The sequence below is a fragment of the Ischnura elegans genome, chromosome 11 (genome assembly GCF_921293095.1).
Source record: "Ischnura elegans chromosome 11, ioIscEleg1.1, whole genome shotgun sequence".
NCBI classification, from domain to species: Eukaryota; Metazoa; Arthropoda; class Insecta; order Odonata; family Coenagrionidae; genus Ischnura; species Ischnura elegans.
The window spans coordinates 66,307,217-66,330,254 of NC_060256.1; the positions used below are offsets into that span (position 1 = coordinate 66,307,217).

Genomic DNA, 23,038 nt, shown 5'->3' on the forward strand with positions numbered 1-23,038 from the left:
GGTCGATACCCTTCAAGATGGGTTTGACCCAAGAGGGGACTTTGAGTGTGGTGGAGAGTGTTAAAATAAGCATGAGAATGGAAATTTGTGATCTGAACTGACCATGGTCGGGGGATGTAGGGTCGTTTTACGGGAACACGAGTAGAATCGGGAAAATCTCCACCAATGTGAATGGAGGTGGAAGGGACATGCTAGCCAAATCGTGAATACAAGATAGTCTCACTCTTACGTAGCAACGTATAAGTTTCCTCAAAATATTTGCATTATCGTCTTCATTCACCAAAATATACGTAGTGCACGTATTAAAAATTAAAATTATTCTCCTGAGGTCGTCATATTTTATCATTTCGTCACTCTGTTGGGGAAACCGATTTGAAATCTTTGAGGATACGCGAGGGAATTGTCATTTTGTGAGAAAAACTTTTAGATAAATTTATTAAAATTAAATTATTCTCCGTTTCAAGCGGAATATAGTTATAATAATTATTTGATAATAATTTAATAAATGAGGTGCTTTTGATTTTTTTCACTCTCCATTTTGTTATTAATGTAGATATTTTTTTAACACTTTTACTTCAATTCTAAAGGTTATGTTACATTAATGAAATTAATTTTCATGTGCTAAGATGGCATCAGACGTCAAATAACATTATATGAGTGCTTACTGCAGATGTCGCTTAATACGACGGCGAGGAATCATGAAGTGGAAGTGAATTATTGAAGCACCGCACTGATTTGTCCGGGGTCACAATGAACGAGGTTACGACGACTACAGTTTGCCCAGAGTGGGTATTTAGATGCAGAAGTCTTTGGCATTATTTTTTTATTAATCAGGAATTCGCCTCGGTGGCAGTGGGGTAAAATCGAAGATTTGCCTCGGTGGCAGTGGTAGAAGGTCGCGGCGTCGTGTATCGCCTGGGCGAGCAGCCCTTGCATATGTGTGTTTTGATCGTCCATTTTTTATTTCTGAATGCCCACTGCCGTAAAAGGCCAAATGTATGCTGTTTTAGAGGTTAATTTTTATAAATAATGAAAATAAATTTGAAAGAATATGAATTCGAAGCAATGTAATGAAACTAACCCAGTTATTAATTAATCTATACTAGGGTATTAATTATGGACCGAGATTTATTTAATAAAATTACTGCACTAAGGTACGAATTACTTTTTGGAAACGCTTTAAAAAATTAAATGTAAGTTTATAATGGTATATTTATAAGAAACCCTTATTCCTTAACACTACTAGAACCGGAGTTGTATGGCTATCTAGAAAGACCATTACCCATCATAATATACTTTTATACCCGAAATACTTCTAATATGTCTTCGTTAATGTGAAAATCAATTGATAAATTTATTAAATATGATATGATTCCTTTGTTTATCAATACAACTGAGTGATTTTTTGCAAATTATTTTACAATTCAAAATTAAAATGAACAGCTGTCACGTCGCGTCGCTCCTGTGTCCCCTGCTCTTACCTACCACACGACAGACGGTATGGCAGATTTGCTGCTTATTTCCATTCAAAAGGTAATAAGGAATGTGAAAAGCATTAATTTGCTAGCTAAAACAGCAAAATGTCCAGAAGTAGTAAAGAGTAGTGATTTCCTGAATGAAACATGCGTTACCGTTACAAAAAAGAAACATGTAACCCGTTATTTTTACGGGTGTTTGTCTTTTAAGGTAGACAGGTGGTATAACTTAAGTTCTAATTGAAAATTTTAAATCATACTTTCACAAAATAATACCATAAAAATAAATAAAAGCTAGCAAAAATTATACGGTGGAAAAAGAATTGATGGATAGATTTATTTCTTATAATTTTTACAACTTGAAGAAATACATATACACATGTCGTGATTGCAAGCTAGGTTACCTCGAGAGTATACCATTGTTGAGGCAATTCATAGTATGCAAACACATTGCTAACATTGATGTATAGTACATGATAATTTAAATGATAATAAATTGTGAACATAGAAAATAATAATATTAATTAGACATATAAGTTGATGATATAGTATAGGTATCCCAAACAATATATACTACTTAGATTAAAAATTAGACATAGGAATAAACGATACCCTACAGGTGATGCCAAATAGATAATATGACAAATACAAGGAACCCTTCTCCCTCCCCTCCTGCAAGAATGGGGTATATATTGGATTGTCGATATTATACAGAGTGTACTTGATAATGACGCCTCAGCGTAGAAACGCGTCGTACCAATACATTTTCCGGTGAAAAGTTACCGAGGTTGTATATTTTCATTTCGACATGGATTTTCACAAAGTTAAAGCCGAATCAATTGAATTCATCAGAAACGCTAGTATAGCGGTTAAGGTTAAATTATACCGGACTGTCTGCATCAAATATCGGATAGCCTCGCTGAACATCTTCTTCAACAGCAGATTTCTCGAGCTTGGAATCATACCATCCTACGTCAACATTACAACCAGGAGCACGTCGGCAGCGGGCAAACTTGCCATCCAGTCGGCGAGAAGACTGTGGGTGAAGAAGGAACTGCAATTATGGTATTCCAGGAGGGATAGCATCGCACAATACAAATTCCAGCTACAATCAGAACTGCCCAGGAACCTTACCTGCCTCTCCTTGCGTGGACTTAGTCACGCACCCCAACCATTCCCTCACCAACTCTCCCACTCCACCCCAAATTTCCCCCCCCTGTATAACCCTTCTCCCTCCCCTCCTGCAAGAATTGGGTATATATTGGATTGTCGATATTATACAGAGTGTACTTGATAATGACGCCTCAGCGTAGAAACGCGTCGTACCAATAAATTTTCCTCTGAAAAGTTACCAAGGTTGTATATTTTCAATACAAGGTATATTTTTAATAAATCTAGCAATATTTTCATCAGCCAATGTCCAATTTTTGGATGGGTGCAAGAATACTAGACTGCCTTTCTTATTCAATTTTATATTTATACAATCAGGTAGCATGTTGTAGATTTTTGGTCCCATATACGCAAAGTATCGTTAGAGTAAAAATTGTAGGAATTGTGATTAAGTAAGTAGGGGTTGCCCGTAAAAATAACGGCTCTTTTCCTTCAATTTTTAATTATTTCTTTCCTGACGTTTTTCTAATTGTGATTGCCTATTAACGTTTCCCTCTCTTATTTACGCAGCGCCTGAGAAGAGCATGGAGCTTTGGCAGAGCAGGGCGCAGGTTGCCACGGGAGACGGAGAGGGCGACGCCACGGTGACGTCATTCCTGAATGTCACGTGTCACGCCAGAGGGATCTATCCAGAGCCCAAAATGGCGCTGGTCAGGGAGCCTCCCACGTAAGTAAAAATTAATTGATTTTTGCGGGTTCATCTCACCAGATATACCGCTGAAAATGCCTATGGAAAAACTGTACAACAGGAAATGTCACGCGCCTCTGTAGGAAATCTAGCCTCGGGTCGCGGATGTTTGCCCTTTTACAAGATCCCATTTTTGTATCTCTTGAACACAGTGAATGTTTTTATTCACAAGGCATAACAATTGTGTTTTTAAGGCGTTTCTAAGGTTCAGATCAATTTTTGACGAGCCTAATTTGTTGAAATTCATTTCAATAAGATTGAAACAGACGTAGTCATTTTCTTAAACCTTAAGCTGTCTCTTGAGGTTGACGGGTAAACGTTGAAACCGGTTTAGTAAATAAATAAGTGTGCAAATTTACTACGACTGTTTCTATGGTAATATGCTATTTTATAAATGTGCATAAATAATGCATCAAATGAAAGATGGAATCATTCTGTTGTAAATGAAATTCAAAGAATTTTAATGCAGTTTTTTCTTATTTAGATATGTTTCTAAGCATTAAAAATTGAAATATTTTTTCCCGAGTTTGAGATCGTAACTGACTTGTCATTACCTCTTTGGCGTACTTTCATATACCCAGTTTTTTAAATCCTGCCGTCCTCGTTCTGAAGTATCTTTCATGGCATATCGTATGTTGCAAGAACCAATTCTAAGGAAACTTATTGAATTTTGTGAACCATGATATCGTTTGAATTGCTTCACTCTTGAATTAGATGAAAATCTGCGGTTAAGGTTCCATTTTTATTTAATTTTTTTTTATTATCTCGTCGCCGCAAATTTGGTGTCAACCTTGAACTCTTAAGCAATTATTTTTTACATTTTAACGCAAATATTCAGTTTCAAGAAAGATTATGAAACTCTTTTTACCATTTTCTGAAAGTTTTCAGAACGATTACTTTTGATTTTTTCCAAAACTATGAAGCATACACGTAAACATTCATAGAAATGTATTTAAATGTTTATCTTTTGTTAAACGTACCATTTTTGTAGGAAGCGTGCAATTCGAATTTGTAGCATGTGGCAAATCGTGGCAGCTTAATCTTTTGCTCTTCCTTAAATACGCGCTCTAAGAAAAGGTCCACAGTAACAGCTTACAAGAAAGGAAAAACATACAAAATGATGCCATCAGTCAAAGCCGTCTCGACCCATAGAATCCGGACAAGTGCGATGCGTGATCATTAATAAATCATCATGCCCCTTCAATACTTACATTATTCAATATATATCTGAGGATAAATAAATCGATATACCTTGGTGATGCTCAATCATTATCCTCCTATTTCTCGAATGAATGCGTTCTTCTGCTGTTGTGCGGTCTAGAGCATGGATACAATTTCATCGTCACGCCTCGTTCTCAATTGGTGGATCCCATCTGAAAACGAGCATCCCACCCCCCCTTCCCTCTCTATACAGATCGAATCCATGATTGATGGTGCATTAACTGAATGATGGATGCCTCCCTTGATTGAATTGACTGATGGGCAAAAATTGACGTGCACTCGCGAGGTTATTTTCTTTTTTTTTTATTTGGAAAACATCCTTGTTTCCCGTTGCCTCCGGTGATGGCTCCTCAAGCAATCACGTGTCAATTTCATTCCGTTGGGGAGATTAAGTCCGAAAGAAAATGTAGCCGCATCGTGAGCGTGTTGGGGTGTGAAAAAAATTGCAATCACAAAAGCTGCACACATATTCCGTTAATGGGATGCTGCATTTTCTAGAAAATTGGGAGGGAAGTCGGAAAATTAAAAATGTGGTCACGGAAAACTTGCCTAAAAGCGTCGAGGAATCAATTACATTACTTGTGTTTCGATATTTTTATTTATTTTCCAATTCATTTTGAAGAAGTGGGTGACCTACTGGTAAAATCATGTTCGTGCTATTTTCAGCATGTTGAATACAGCTGTTTTTAATTCCCTGAATTGGCAGAAACAAGACCTAAATACCTTGGAAAATTTAAGGGATGCTAAGTTTGAATTAGTGATATTTTGTATCCTGAATGTATTAACTATTGAATAAACGATTTTCTTTGTATTCTTTAATTCTGAGCGGCCACCTCCATCTTATATTAGTTATAATACCCCACCATGTTTGCAGTATGATTTGTTGTAATTACCGTATCTACTCTCTCCGCGTCTGTTCATTGACAAAAGCTAAAATGTATGCGGCAATTCTTTCTTATGAGTCCATTGATGATGCTTTGAATGAATGCTTTTATCCTATTTGATAATTGTCGGTAATTATTTGTTAGAGATTTTTTCAGGTGAATGAACATAGATTGATATAAATACAAAATAAATAGATACTTTTATCGTTTTTAAGTCGTAACCGCTTTATGCCCTCAAAAATAAATGCGTTTACTGGTTCAAACAATACAGAAGCCAGCCATAGTTGCCCCATCGCAATTGGAATGGATTAAATAGGAATGAGATGTGATGCTACCAAGTTAGCAGCGAAATATCCCAAATGAAGGGTTCAGTATATCTATATGGAAAGAAGAAGTGCCCCCAAGTATTGTTGTTTAAGTTACATCCAAAGATCCCGAGAATATAAATTTCAGTTATCTTTCGCGATGTACATGTGTGCGCGTTGTACTTGAAATTTTGGGCACGTCGGATGAAAGCCAAAGGTTGACCTGGTCGTTATGCATTTGTGCGCCTTATGATTTGAAATTTATGGAATTTGACTGTGCGTTATGTCGATGGTAATCTTGTGTGATTATATCCTAACGTTCCGCAGGCTGTTCGAGCCTTCCGATGATTACGACGATGACGGCTCCGCCCTGGGCGACATGGACGGTCGGTCCTCCGAGAGCCGGCCCAGGGAGGCCCGGCAACGCAACGCCATCGTCGACCTGGAGGCCGTGGGTGGCAAAACATCCGTGGAGACGACGTGGAGGCCCGAGGCAGGCGTGTACGACATCCGAGCTTCCGAGACACTCCCAGAGAGGACTCTGAGGTCGCCCACAGTGTACAGATGCGAGCTCACCATCCCAGATGCGCATTACACGGTGAAGAAACAAATCATCTACGACCCCGGTGAGTACTGACCTCCTTCCCCCTTTCTCTGTCCTAGCATCTGTTGTTCTAGGACGGCGTATCGCTTAATGGGATGAAGACATCACTTAACCTTCTCGACTATTTGAATTTCTATTCCGCTCACGTTTCTTTGTAATGTATGTCATTTGGAAATCATATTTATTTTGTTTTAGTATCACGACTTGCATAGATAATTGTCTTTTAGCCTGAATCACACCATTATTTATCTTATACCTTAGAATGATAGCTCAAGCGATAGGTTCTTCAGGGACCAAAATAGTGATCAATCGATCCATCATTTTCCGTATATACAACTCAAAAAATCAATCCGCTTTTTCGTATTTACAAATGTCATTTTATTAAAAGAACTGACTCGTACCTCTTCTTTATCCAAGCATCTGTTTTTCTAGAAAGGCTAATCGCTTAAAGGGATGAAGAAATCACTTACCGTCTTGGCATTTTTAAACTCCATCCAGCATATGATTCTTATTCACAGGGGACTCATTTAACATTATGTAAAATTTTAGGTTTTCCCGGCGTATAGATTGATAAAAAAATTAGCTTCGATAAGCTTATTAGCTTATTATTAGCTAAGCTTAGCTTTCCTTCCAGCGTGACATATAGCATATTGCTATATTTTTCCGAGGAAAAAGTTTTACACTGCCTTATTTTTTATGTCTAAACCTCAAGGCACTCATAGTCATATAGTGATCTACAAAAATCATTGAGTTCGATGCTTCTCTTTTATTGTTACTCTCAAAAAGCACTTCTTTTCTAGTTAGTGGGCAGAGATTATTTTATCGTATGCCTGTATGCATTAGTTCATAATTCTATCAACAAATTTTATTTGCGCATCATATTTGTCCTTAAAATAAACCTGTTTCTATGGGGAGGATCTCATATTTTTATTAAAAATCAACTAAAAATATCCTCTCTCGACAACTATTAATGATAATACTATGGCAATATTAATGATTATATACCTAAAGCTTTATAAAATGTAACTGGCGTTGGTGATTGAGTTTTTAACTTAAAACCATTTCTTTGGTCTTGACCTTTGTGTTCGACGTTCACACGAATTAGTATCCCGGTTTTAATAAGTATTTTTTTACATTAATACTGAGATGTAAGAATTTTCTTTCACGGAGAAATTTTTGTTGGTTTTGGTCAATTCAAAAATAAAGTATCATGTCAATTTTACAACAATAATGAGGTCAGGATACCTCACCTAGTTTTGAACGTGGAGCCTTTGCGGTTCGTAGACCCCCCCCCCCCCCCAACTAAAGCAATACACATTACTGGGCCCCAGTTACAGAAAATGGGCTAAGTAATAGGAAAAATCTCAGTTTGCGGAAACTTTCCGGTCGGCGATAGTTTTACCTCCTTTTTTATGGGATCGTCCCAATACCCTAGCGAAGCGATTTGGTTGCATTTCCAATATTGAGGTATTCTCTCCGGCGAAAAAGGGGCTCGAGAGCAAATCGGCTTTTCGGCTATCTTTTAGGATAAACCTTCTTCCTCCGTCTCCTTCCGTACCTTCCTATACCCCCCCTTCCACCACTTTCTGCCGCGCCGAACGACATTTCATAAATTTCACCCCGCTTCCCCGACTCGCTACGTTCAGCAATGCCGCCCTACCGGTCGTCCCAAAGTCTCAGACACCTTCATCCCAGTCGCCGTAAATATTACTCTTTTCCTGGCGCTTTCAATGTTATGCATTTCCGCCGTCTCTTCCCAGGGAGGTGGTCTTTGCTGAATGCGTAAACCTCTTTCTCCCAGCATTATTCTCACCCCATCCTCTTGCTTTAACGTTCATGGGCCCGAACGTTACGGCACCCTCGTCCATCTAAACCTATCAAGCGAACATCCTCCATTATCGCCTTGGCATTTCTTTACGCGTCACCGAGAGGGATGGACCGATTTCTGACGGACGAAAGCGAAGGTCGGAAATGTTTGTTTGGTATTTGCAGCAGGAACGAATATAAGTACTGGGTCAGCGCGACTCTTTTCTATATATTTACTTTCTTCTTGCCAAAGATTTTTATCTAATTATCGTTCAATTTATTTTATATTTAAAAAAAGTATTAAAATAAATCTAAAAATAATAATAAAAATGAAAATGTGGAAAAATAAAAAATAATATCATACAAATTGATGATTATTCTTTGAATCACAATAAAAAAATTATAAAAATTATAAAAATATAAAATTACATATTACCAGAAATATGATTTAAAAAAAATAAAATATCCAATAAATAGAAAAAATGTACGCATATTTTAACAGTCAACTGTTTTGAATTCCTGTTGTAAAATTTAAGAAAAAATGCTAGTTTTAAGTTTCTATTTCTCACGGAAACCACTTTACAACAAAAACGATGTAGTGCTAGTTTTTAAATTGTTTATTGTAAACTGGCCGGTTGGGGTGAGATAAAACTCGCCGGTGCATCACGATTTCCGTGCCTCCAATGCGGTTATCCAGTGAAACTTTTTATGCGTATGCATATTGGGTTCCAAAAATTGTATGCCTTTGATTTGATTGTATCCGTATCATCAACGTAACTTGGTTTTCCACTCCAATATGAAACATTTATTATTATTATTATTCAATTCGCCAATCTTCTATTACATTTGATATTTTCAATTCGGAGAATTGAGGGCAGCTTCTTTTTTTTGGAACTTACGATTTGCCTCAACGTAATATAATTAAAATCCCTATACATGCATTATACTGGTACTTGAACGGCCCCGCAATTTGATATGAAAAAGTTACTTCTGTAAGCTAGAAATGAAAAAAGGAACTCCGCTTTTTCGAGAAAAATTATTTTAGTGAACCTATTGTTTATTATTGCTTTACGAGGAAGTGTATTTTCCGACGACGCGTCGTGACCTTTTAATCCTACCTTTGAAATTCAGCTGGTAGAAGGCCGATTCATAGAGAACATGAGAAAAAAGATGAACCCATATATCCGCTAACTTTTGATTGGATGTAGATGGGATAGTGCGAAGTGAATGGCATCAGGGGAGTGGGTGAGAAAAACGTAATAGATATGAGTGATTGGCAATAGTTCACCACTAGGGAGAGGTCGTTGGAGAAAAATGATGGACAGAAGATAAAAAATGTATTAATTCAAGGTGAGAAAAATTGTGTATAAATGAGGCGTACAGCTACTTTAGTTTTTGTCCTTGCTATGGAAGGAACTGCGGACAGCAAATTAGACTGAAGTAGCGGATCGCAAAGTAATACCTTCATAAGTAGGAGGATAAAAACGTTTGGTCACTCCTGGTCGTTCAACCAAGCCTTAACATGTATTAATTACTAAGGAAAAATGGTTAAAGGATATCTTGGGGTAGAAATACGATTTTTTATATCGTTTTAGCATTAAATATTTGGCATTTTTAAATAAAATAAATTAAATCTTGAATGGTCTAATATTTCAAGTATTTATATAACCAATTGATATAAACTTTCTGCTGCGTACATTATTAGAGAACTGTTTATTTTCTTATTCATACAACTAATCAAATTTTCAATTAAAGTGCAACCCATCCACTTTCAGAATACTATTTACACTGGTATTAGCTGCAAGAATGTGTTTTCTGATAAATTGCTTTGTTTATGGGTAAGTGATATGTTGAATTTCACCTACGAAGACCCACCTTTGACGAGAGCGCACTGTGGAAATAATAATTAGCATAAACGGAAACAAACTACACCAGCCTTTGGTGCCCGCGTCTCATGTCATACTTCCAACGTGCATCTTTCATCAGTAGGCACCTCGCTGGTAGCGCCTCGCTCCAAAACCTAATTAACATCCTAACATACAAACAGAACAGAGAATATTGAAATTGAAGCAGCAGCCATGCCTCAATTACAGAGTTGCATGCTATGTTGATACCCATCATTGTCTGAGAAGCGTCGTGTGATTTGTGTAATGAGCTGTTGACTTGCTAATTCTTACTAATCATTGTGTTACTCTCATCCAATTGTAATGAAGCACCGTTGCTATTGTCAAAGGATACATTGTAAACCTTTGACGACTGCCCACTTTTTAGGCCAGCCAGAAATGTGATGCATAAAAAGTAGAATTAACGTACCCTACCCGCATGCATTTTAACCTAGATTTCTCTCTACATTTAGACTATTGTGTCAGTGCCTATTTCCAATTCCATTACTCTTCCTGGACATAAATCCTTCACTATTATGATTTATTTTACTTAAAGTAAAATTATGTGCTAGTTTTCAACTTATTAGTGCATTTCATCTCACCTAGTTATTTGGAGTAATGTTCTTAAAAATTTCTTTTTCGCCTGTATTCCGCATTTTTCCTTTTTTTCGGCACGCTCTCTTACTCTTATTTATATTTATTGCTCAATATTGGAAAATATTTCACATTAATAAGGTTTGTTTCCATTGTGGCGATCTTTTGTTTCACAGAATACATATCGTGCTCTACAGTGTAGTTTTCTCCCTTGGTGTATTAATTGCCTCATACAAATGAATGTGTCCTATTTACTTCTTTCTAACGGTAATAAAAGTTGACTATATTTATTAGATCATAATTCTATAGTTGAAGTATTAGTTACGGATTGAACTCGGCCGACTTCTTATATCACTGTAAATTTTAGGAACTGAGTAACTTTCCAGTGGCGTCAGAGGTTATTATAACTATTTTTTTCTTAGACTTTAAGTGATAGGTAGGGCGATGGCTTATTAATGGAACGATTTTATCATAATGTCCTTTGTTAATGTTACGTTATGTTTCTAGGATCTCCTTTACTACTATTGATAATTTGCCGATCACAATGGTCATAATAGCGTTTCCATATGAAAGTACATGGATAACATAATGGTTTGCACATTGGCCCGAGACGCCTGAGGTTCTTGGTTTGTTACTGGAACAGAATTTGAAACTGGAACAGGAATTTATCCATAGCAATTAATGTGAAGTTTTGCGTGGTGGCAAACGATGTCTTCAACTTCGTGAGCGTGTAACTGATGGACTTACTGATATTTTATGGGATGCAGGCACACGCGTCAGATGTAGCTCAAAAGACAGTGTAATTCAAAAAAGCGATAAAATATTCTCATAGTATAATCAATAATTAAGTTATATAAACCGGGGGACACCAGCTGTGAAAACTGGCTGAAGCATCCGCGGACCATTGAATGTTTATCAGTAAACATTTGAGTAATCTCCGCGTTTTCTTAAAATAGTATCTTACGTTTCTTCTCCCTCAGTTTAATAACATTGTTATCAGTTCAGTCAATTAATTCAATAAATGATGTAAACAGACGCAGAAATCATCCGAAAGTTAAATAACTATAACTAGAAAATTCATCTCTGGTTTTACACCGGATTAAATATCCATGAAAGCCAACTTGCCATTATGTTACTTATTTAACGCCTTCAAGTGATCGAACGAAAATTCGGTTAGTATGGATATTTTAACCAGGCATAAATCCCGTGAGGGAATAATGTTTACTATCCGCCAAGCCGGAAATTCGGTTTATACCCCATTAATTTTGATCTGGTGTAAAACCTGGGAATAATTCTGTGTTGCTTGTGCATAATGTGTTAAGTCCAAAAACCCCAAAAATGGGACTATCTCACCTAACCATCAAATGAATCATATAGAATCGTATGTGCATAGTATGGTGAATGAAAACACATGTTGTTATTAGTTTTGTACATACCACACTATGCACAAACGATTCTATATGATTCATTTGACGGTTAGGTGAGATAGTCCCATTTTTGGGGTTTTTGGACTTAACTCATTATGCACAAGCAACACAGAATTTATCCTTTCCATCCGCCGAGTCGGAAAAAAAATTGAATATTACAAAATATCTATGTATTTTTATTCTTGCTGACTTTCAATTCAAATTCTTAAATTCACGAGGACGTAATTGGTTGATTTACTGATAATATATTGCGGTAATTGACGAGATGTCGGGACACGCGTCCGGTCGCACGTTTAGCGCATCCGAAGCAAACAAACAAACAACGCGCCTTCGAGTCGTGGAGCGCACGAACGACGAGCGAGTACACATGGAGAGACTGGCGGTAGGTGACGAAGCGGCCGCGGAGATCTCAGTCACACGAGACGATTACATCTCGCGCCCTCGGAGACGTGATCTTGAGCGCAAACAAACGACACGTTCCCTTCACGATTCCCTCACACACCTGCGCCTGCGCACTACGTCTCACGCCAATCCATACTATATTGAGGCGCGACCGTCGATTTAACCTATTCATGTCAACATCTTCTGCCCAACAGCCGCAATTTAGGCCTAGATTGCCTGACCAATTAGGATTAGATATCTTTCTGAGAACATCATCTTCGAATGTATGATGTCAGGCGCAATATTGGAATTGCTGAGTTCAGGTGCAAGGTGCCTGACAGGCACAGATGTGAAAAAAAAAACATTATTAACTCTTAGCATGGCTGAATGTTACACCTGTAAAGTTTAAAGCATCATTATTAGAGTAAACGAACATTTAAATGATGCCTAATTTGCTACGCATAAACCCTTTTACACACTGTCATGTGACCACGGGCCGATAGAGCAAGGTGCGATTAAACGTGCTCTTTCGGCTATTAAGTATCATTGTATGTAATGCATTTTTGCATGTGAATTCTATAAGATCAGTGTTATTTATTTTGCTATCTTATTGATTGATTATCGCGGACCATTTTGGTCCATGAGATACGTATTTTACAAGAGCACAAAAATTCAGCAAAAAGCATTTTACAGAGGCACAAAAACATCACAGCAAGGCTCAGTAATTACAAGAAGAATGAAAAAAAAGAAAATATGAACCTATACGTAAATGAAATATCATCCCATATGCGGATATCCGGTATCTAGCCTCAAAAAATTTCCATACATTTTGAATGCATTGGAAACAATATCACTATTAATTCAGGGGAAATCGTTCAGGTCTAAAATAAAAGCGTAACACAAATAGGAAATTGTATCATGAATGCAAAGTATATTCTTCCCTCATCACATCAGTAATCAATAGCGTCAGCATGGCTAGTTACACTGGGAATTATCATGAACTATCATGAAACCATCTTATACACAGGCCAGAAATCGGAGGGTAAAAATGCCACCTGACTGGGGCGCTCAGATTTCGGCGGGGGTTTCACAGAATATCCTCTTTGCTTCGGCCCACAAGAGTAACGAATATATAGAACTGGGGCAGCTCACCACTTACCAACAGAAGGAACGAACTAAGACACAAAAGAAAGGAAAGATACACACTCCTACGATAGCTGGAAAGAGTAGCATGCGTTTCGGGGAACGCTGAGCCCAAGTGAAATAGGCCAAAAATATATCTATATTCTAAATATTCATTTTATTCGCAATCTCGCGCATTACTCGATCCCAAATCGTGAGGAAATGATTTTAGATGAGTTACAGAAGGGACAGGGGGTTAAGATGGAGGTATTAGAGAGCAAGGAAGGGATATTATAAACCAAGATAATAGGATTTATCTACAAAATGCAAGGGAGTCGGCTATATAGTGGTTATGAAACTGAGAAATACAATATGGAAGTGATTGCCAAATGCTGCAGGCAAACCTCCGGTAGATTACTTAAAGTACAATCTCATAGAGAAAACTGCATATCTCTGTATTTAATTTTATCTCAGTAGTTAATTGTTTAAAGTCCTTGTTGTAAAGTAAATTAAATTGTACAGGGCGGCCATTTATTGAATGATCTCGTTTTAATTGGCTTTTTTATATTAAATTCATGTGCTACGAAATCTAATACTACGCTTTGAGGCCATGTCGATACCTTTACTTTTTAATGGGCACTCGCAAAACTAGCTTTTTATCTTCGTCAGAGGTGTATACAGTGGAGGACAAATAAATTTCGGGGAACATGATGCACTACAATGAAATTAGGGAATTGTCATGGGAGATTTGCCGCCTGTCTAGCTGTGTAAATTAACTTAACCTTGCTCATTCGTATTGCCGCTTTCCCGTATTATAGCATTTATCTGCAGCTCATTTTACTTTTGGCTCTCATACATATATATGTCTCAATCTTAAAAAAACTCAAAATCACTTTTCAATTTCATATAATTTAAATGAATGATTCGATAAGAGCAGACCGTTATGGTTGATTTTTTTTGAGCTAATAAAATCATTCAATACTATAGCTTGAATTAGGATCTACTTGCTTGCTCGAAATGAAAGTCATCATGGTATTTAGCTCAATAATAGCGTTGCGATTTCTATTTAATTAACAATACATGCCATTAATGGAAATTGCTTTTGACATTGCTGCGTCGTCCGGCTCAATATATATATTTGATGCGCGGCATCCTGCTGGTTTCAAACGCAAGTTACGTTGAAAGAAATAACTCCGTTTCAGCAGTTATCATATTTCAGGTAGTTTCCTCACTTTATTCCATACTCAATGAATTCATGTTGCAATTTACTTTTCATTTGATTCCTGTGATGAGTTCTGAACATGCGCAGTAGTTAACTTTACGAGACCAGTTTGTAACACTTTACTATAGGCTAAAACCTGTGCGCGTGAATTCCATTTTCCTCATAGCAATGCAACCATGAGTTTATATAGAGATATACATCTGCGATACTATCACCTCGCAGTGCCAGGGTAGGGATGTAACTTAAAAGTGTAAATCTGGCCGTACAATTCTACAATGTTTGAAACTATGCGAAATCCTAAGAAAAAAATCCGGCCGAATCACACGTATACCTTTTCTAATGAAGTTATCCTGTTTCTCTTCTGAAAGTGACATATATTTAGAAAGTACAGATATCCCTCGAACTCTTACAAGCACAAGGCATACTGAAGTATCTTTCTGTACCTCTTAGGTTAAGCCTGAGCAGTATATCCCTAGAATATTTGCAAGTAAACACCCACCATCATCCTGATCAACCATCAGCAGTCTTAAGACTATTTTAACTAGTCATGAATGGACTATCGTGTCGATCACCTCCTCAATATTCCTCGTGATATGCTCTTTCCATGCCCCCCCCCCCCAGTATCCCCCACGACCTTTCATCAATTTTTAAGGAAAACTCCCGAACTAATTCATTACAAAGGCTCAATATGGCAACATTTCTGCGGTCGCTGTAAATCAAAAATCTAACTTCTCCCTTTCCCTTAAATACTGCCTCAAAATTACTTTTTTCATACTTGAAATTCTTCCTTCTTTTAATACTATGTAATATCCAATGCAGCGCAATGAGAAGTCCTTTAATGGCCATTATTTTAGATTAAATATGCTGTTCTGCAAATCTTATTTCGTCGAAACATAAAAAAAAACTGACCTCTCCGACGGGATATAGAGTTAATGTGGAAACAACTATTGACAAGGCTGATAGAGCGATTTCTCCAAAATAAGTATACACCAAAGCAGTGACTTTTATCTCCGCAACTTGAAGAAGACCAGTGTACCATTATCAATTATTACTAAGTACTTAACCTGATATGCATTTATAGTGAAATAATCGTTAGCACAAGTTCAAATTCATACGTCGGTGGTCTGATGTGAATACAATTTTGTTCCCTAAATCGAGAATGAATATTTTATGGTAGATTTTTATAACACCATCAAAGTCTTATTCCAGACATGCATGCATTGAGAAAACTTGCATCAAATATTCAAAGCTATTGATAGCAGTTAAAAAATTTACAGTTATTTTTCATTACGGTTTATATATATTCCATTTTTATTCACCTTCACTTCGTGAAATACAATTACATTTTAATCACGCAAATAAGTTATTAAGTTTCCGAAATAATTGTACAATATAGACCAAGGTTTCAGTAACTGAGAGTATTTATCAAAGTTTTATCGCTGCTGAATGCTTGACTATTGCAATAAATCTACTGTTTAGAGTAATAGTTCTATGAAGCAATTGCCATTCACATATTTCAACTAATACCGCCATATAAGTCCTGATTCAAAGGTCCTGGTGCGTATGATACAAAGATATCTCTCGCATGCTGTTCTTAGGTGGTTTTAGGAACAAATTTTATACATTGTTATGATTTCTTTGATTTTTTGATTAATGATGACATGATTTTTTCCTAGTTCCCCTGAGTAAAAACGACGAATATTCGTACCTTTGGCCAAAAACATACATCTTTGGCTCTCATCCAAAGTATAATTTTTTTTTTTGAGCATTTCGAGATTCCGGATCAAATCATCGCGCCAATAAATTAATTCGCGAATCGCACTTTTTAACATTGATCTAGATAAATTCGAAAGATCAATCGCAAAAAAAATCCATTCATTCTACTCGCCCGTCCAATTTACTTCCTGGAGGCCTTCAGACGCGGTATGGCTCGTACGTCGAAGGCGGAAAAATCGCCCGTGAATAATTGAATCCGCGGGACGTGGATGACTTGGGGCGATTTTATATGGCCTCTTTCCATTCTTGAGCGTCACAGGCAGTGGAGAGAGGTCGAGATTTTTCGGGATATTATTGGAAAAAAATCATTCTTCCCTCACGTTATATACTCGAATCTCCAGACATCTGTGAGGAAATTCTCATCGGAATAACCAGGACCTCCTCACGAATGAAATGACACTTGAAACCATTCGGCTGTATACATATATCATTTCCCCAATACGATTTCTTACATAAAATACCAATATGAAGTCAAGGCTAGACCTTTATATTGACACGGTGGGTTATTTTCAATAATATTGATCAGCCCATCTACGTCCAGGCGTAGAGTTCGATAATGACGCCAGAAATATTTTGCTGTTCTCAGTCATTGCATAAACCTTTGCTTTAAATTTGATTGCCTTTGGCTGATTTGCTCATTTTCGCTGCGATTCAAATTATAGTTCATGCACAGTAAAGTCCACGTAATAGAAGAAATAGCAATAAAAAATAAAATCAACAAGGTGAAGGAACAATAAAATGAATAGTACAGTTTACGCGTCAGTTGGTCTTTAGCTATCAGAAGAGAGATAGGTTGTGACCAATTTGTTTTTACTTTCATAATGTGAAGTTAATTTTTCGTCAATCTTGTAATTTAATGTTTCAAAATTATCTCCATCTATTGGCTTCGGTAGACTCAGTGATTTTTACCGGAAGGTTATAACTAAACTAGAATAAATTGCAGTTTTGACACATTATATTGATTGTCTACAACTCAGAATGAAGGCTAAACGCTATCAACGTTTTTGATACATTTTTGAAAAGGGGAAAAAATTATACTTACTCTTTTCATTGTCTTAAGTGCCTTTTGTTGCTCAGATATTTAATCTTTAATATCTACTCAAAAGCATTTTTTTGCATTTTTCCCTGATCTTGAAAAGATTTAAGTGATGTCTACTCAGGTGTAAGTCGACTAAAGCCCGAAAAATTCGATCATGTTACAAAGGAGAAGGCGAATACGTATAGATCAAAGCGATGCTATTTTCAGTCTTTTCTGGCCCAAGGCAGTACATGGCCTTTTTTATGACTACGTCTTTGTCCTTTCCTTTAGAACGTGCCCAAGTCTCTTTAAGACGTTTTCCTCACTTAGTCCCCATCTCCTCAGTTTCCTTAATCATGATCGATGACAAGGGTAGCATCAATAACTTCCAGCACGGTTGCTGCACTGAAAATAAAATTAATTATTCTCCTCATCACATTAACGTTTGAGAATGTTTAAAACTACTTCTAATATAACAAAAGCGTTAAATATTTTGGTAATAATATTAATAGCAATAACAGAGAAGTATTCTGCAATTGGAACAAGATATATACATACCACGGAACTTTTTAAGTTTTTATCTTCATGCATTTCAGGGAACAGATACAGCATATGGTTTTTTAGCGGCGAACAATGCATATTGATAATGCAATCCGTCGGAATATCCCCGCCCACCTCCGAAATTATCGTGGATAACACAATTTGTTTACCCTGGGATATCTTAATAAAATGTTTGGCTTCATGATTCACCATTTTTCGTCCGTATTTTTCACGGGAATAAACTAGTATATGATGCATCTATGTCATATAAACTGGATTCGGATAATATAATTTCAAGTTGGTGGTTTCCAACGGTACTTTGTGGAATTAGCGGAACAGTTTGAATGTATAGCTCAAAGTTCCATAGATTTTTTTATTCTAAAATATAGTTTGAATTAAGTAAAAATAAAATAAAACTTAAATGTATGTAAATGTAACGTGTGTAATGTATAAATTGTATGTAACATATCACGGATATATGCGTTCTTACTCATGCCTTTTTCTTTATCTGGTGTTTAGAGTTCATTAACTTTCATGGAACACTTTTTATATGTTTTAGACTGAGAGGTTTCCTGCAAACTGGATCCTTCAACTTTCACTGTTCACAAAAGAAATTCGTCTGCCATAATGACTTACCTCTTCCTTCCTTTTTTCTAACATGAGGCAAATTGATTTAGAAAATTTTCCTGTTACCATCTCTGAAATTGATTATCGGTTCCAATTTTGTCTTTTGACTTTTCTTTGACATTTAACCAATTTTCCTGCCCCGGGAGCGAACAAGGAAAGTTTGTAAGGGAGTAGGTAAATACAGTACCGCCTATTTTTTCATCCGATAGGGAGACTTTCTCTTTGGACTAGAAATAAATTCTAAAATTTTCATGGAATTTTGAAATAACGATAATATGTACCTGCTCCATTTCCATCGACAGCACTTATACTGAATGATTAAAAATACAGCGATTATTTAATTTAAATATTTAAATACGGAAGTATCCATCTCTATTAATCGATAATCATAAGAAATAAGATAAGTTAGCTAAGTAATGAGGTCTGATCAGTTGAAATTTGACAAATTGATTCAAATTGTTTTTTTTTGCATGGGAAATTTATAGTTTAATATTTCTTGAGTTACCGATTTCTTTTCTTTTATTCTTTTCTATTCGTTTATTAATTAGGCTTACCTATGAAAGGTGTAAGTGATAAAATGATAAATGGTTTACTTTTTTTCTTCATACTTTTTATTTTAAAAAGTATCGCAACAGCAATTACAAGTGGTTTTACATTACGGAAGTTACTCATAATTTTAGTTTTTTAAAGTTTTTTATGAATCTAGTAAAACAAATGCATTTAATACACATCTGTAATGCATAAAGATTTTAAAGATTTTCCGAAAAATAGATGCCAATGAAGACTTACTGAGCTGTGTTTTACATATTTAGAATCGTTCAATCAGAGGGAAGTCAATATTTTACTACTGCAGTCATAACGCTCAATTCATGGTCATCAAACATTGATGCGTCGATAAATCCCTTTCCAATCAAGCCTTGCATTTTGCGTCATAATTTAAGCATCGTAATTCATTACAGACCCTAATGAGCCGGGACTCAGAGGAATGCTACTCACACGTGGATTAATTGGATAACAGAATTCCCGCGCGAAGTGAAATTCCACCTCGTCACGCGGCTTAGCATACTTCTAAGGGACTATGGAATACAGTTTGCCTCCGCTAATCCCCACTTCATTCGATACAGCTAAGAGTTAACTATTTTTTTCACTATGAGCACCAATCACAGCAGAAAGTACGTGAATACATTACCGCTGCATGAAATTGGCTGCCACTTCAAAAGAAATTTCTCTGCCATATCGATGTTAATGCATATACGATATGCACCGTTAGCTGGGTGATTCCTATGCCACGAAGCTAGCATGTATTGCTTAAGGTATCAAGTTCGATATTGTTGGACTGTTTCATTTTGCAAAAGGAACGATTTACAATTGTGGACTTTAAAAATGTCATTTCTTGACGACTAGTATCTAAACTTTATATCAGTTACGATACACTGTATCAAGTATCATTGATACATCAAAGATTAAAGCATAAAAAATACGCGTCATTAAATTGTTTTGTCAAAGCTGAATTTTCAAATAATTCTCTTTAGCATGCTGTATTATCTCATACGTTTGGCGTTTTTCTAGCATGCATATTCGCCGTTTACAGTGTTTCAGGTCCGCAAGAGTGGACACAATATAAGCTGTGAGATACTTAATTTTTTTTCGTGTAAATTTCATTGTTGTTGGGAATTCAATGGATGAAATATTATGCAAACATTTTTATTTTGTGCATGTAGTAACTATGAATTCACCATTAGCTTTAGGTTTTCCTTGGACTTGTAGAATATCAAGACTGTCATTGCCTTCTTTACGCCACTCTTGGCGGAACCCTTTTTCAAAATAATGGTTTACAGTCACTTCAATTCATGCAGAAATTTCTCAGAAACCTTGATTCCTCTGCTACAAGTATTAATTTTACTTTACAATTGCTCATCCCATATTTTTATGAGAATCAGATTTCGATCACTTCCGTCACAGTTGTTGTTGTATTCAACTTCTCCTTGTCATTTCCATTATCAGACAGCTACAATATAGTCACAAAGCTCCCAATGGTACCCAATAGTAATAGGGTTTTCAACATGATTAACCCACGCAACAGGCATTGTAGCAAGGTAATACGTCAATTATCCATGCCATGCGATTTTTAAATATGGTATTCTCCGGTTGCCTCAGGTCATTCGTTTTCATTTTAATCACAGGCTTGATAAGTTACGAGTGCCGCATATTCCCTGGCTAGAATTTATATCAGTTACGATACACTATCAAGTATAATTGATATATCAACGATTATTTTTAAAGACACGCTATTTTTTTAGACAAATACATTTCATGAGATTGGTTGAGGTTATCTTGACATATATGATCATAGATTCAAGGTAAAAATACGCAAACTCTAGCTGGAGGCCGGCTCCCCAATATCATCTGATATAGTGGCGACGTTGGCGGGCTTAAGTCCATTGTCGTTCACTTAGCAGTCGCGGATTCGAATTCTGAGTTTTTCATCACCTTTAGATGTGCATAATTGAGCACTAATTAACGTGATTTCTCGAGATTGGAGATTACCAACCCTGTGAGTGACATATAACCTGCACTAATATATGCACGCTATTTTTTATTACCGTGGAATTCAAATGTCACGTATTGAATGATACGTGAGTTCTGGTGGTACACAGAGGTGGATGTTTGGGTATCATATAAATATCGATATAAGAATGTTAACGCAGCTGACGCAGGTGTCATCAAATTTGATTAAACGTGTTTTATTAGGGGACCAATGACTATAACCGACGCTTGTCGTATGTATGAAACTTTAATGTACATATAATTGCTAATTATGTGCCTTCCGAACTACAGACGCTAACTTCAGTCCGACTTCATGCTATTATCCGCCAGCAACTTGAGTAAAGCTTGGTCCTCACATCAAATACATTCTATGGGTTATGTTGAAGATGGTACATTTTATGCGAAACTGGCTAACATTTTGCCTTCTAACTTCCAACTAGACGCTAACTCTAGCTGCATGCCGGCTTCCCAATGTCATCTGACATGAACTTGAGTAAAGCTTAGTTCTCATATCAAATACATTTCATGAGATTGCTAGAGGTTGTCTTGGCATATGCGGTTGTAGATACAAGGAAAAAATAAGTTTTTATAATGTTAATTATAAGTTTATTATTGCTTTTACAGAAAATTACATTTCAATAGCTAGAAATATGCTTTCCCAACTATCTAGTAGCAGGTAACTGTAGTTTCAGGGCGGTCACGCAATCGTATAGTAGTCACCGCGAGATATTGTCCATAGGCTTCCCCGACACTTCCGTTTCGACGTTGGTTACGAATGCAGTTCGTCGGGAAAGCACCACATCCCCGGCGTTCCAATTCACTAAATCCCCGGCCGTGGGGGGGGAGGGGTCCGAGATGGGGACCACCTACCGGGCCCCAGCAACAGATACCACCCTTGTCACCACTTCTTTCATTTGCTATTCCGTCCAGGAATGCATATATGCCTTTTATATCACGTGATGTGTGATACGACGGATGTTTCTCCCCGGCTCCATTCCGATTAGTATGTAAATTCCCCGGTTGTGTCATGGATTACATCTTAAGCAGCGGGTTCTGTATTCAGGTCTCCCCGTCCAATAGGTTTCCCATACCACTCTGCCATTCACGGCCACCTGTTCCCCCCTCCCCCGTCTTTCTATTCCCCTTCCCGAGCAGAAATCCTTCCCGCCAACCAACCCCTTTTCCAATGCGATTCGGGGGAGACGTATTCGGTATACTATGGGTGATTCTCATGGAAATACCGAGACCCCTACCGCCTTCCCCTCAAGTCCATCGATATGCGACTTCTATGTCTAGTGATGGGTGGCATCGATACCACTATTCGTTCCCATTAACGTATCAAAGCGACTGAAAAACTACGGTGCGGTTTTGAACATGGTTTAAATGAAAGAATTGTTAACGCCATCAATCAGTGCTCCTCGATGGCGTGCTCGCAGAGTTGACCAATCCTGAAGCACTAGACCAATGTCCTCGTAATTCCAATGTGATGAAAATAATTTTACGAAATCATATGCAGTGAAATATATTATACTTAATAAAAACACTAAGACCTGAAATTAAGTAACTGACAATAACTTGAATATCACTTGACACACTATGTTGTCTTTATTCCTTCTTTCTCACCATGGCTTCTCAAACAACAATTCTTTATTTTTATATCTGTCTCCAAGACGCCAACTCAAAAAAAAACACTAGAGAACAAACAAGCAACTAAAAAAATAACAAATGAACTTCACAATATGAAGCAA

General features: G+C 36.9%; 1 protein-coding gene across 1 annotated transcript in view; it reads left to right on the forward strand.

Moving 5' to 3' along the window:
* LOC124167646 overlaps positions 1-23,038 on the forward strand; it is a 610,680-nt gene that overhangs the window by 432,521 nt on the left and 155,121 nt on the right. Inside the window, exons 4-5 of the mRNA XM_046545627.1 lie at positions 3,156-3,312; positions 6,071-6,369. Of these exons, the coding sequence (XP_046401583.1) occupies positions 3,156-3,312; positions 6,071-6,369 (456 nt within the window). The remainder of the gene's footprint in view (positions 1-3,155; positions 3,313-6,070; positions 6,370-23,038) is intronic.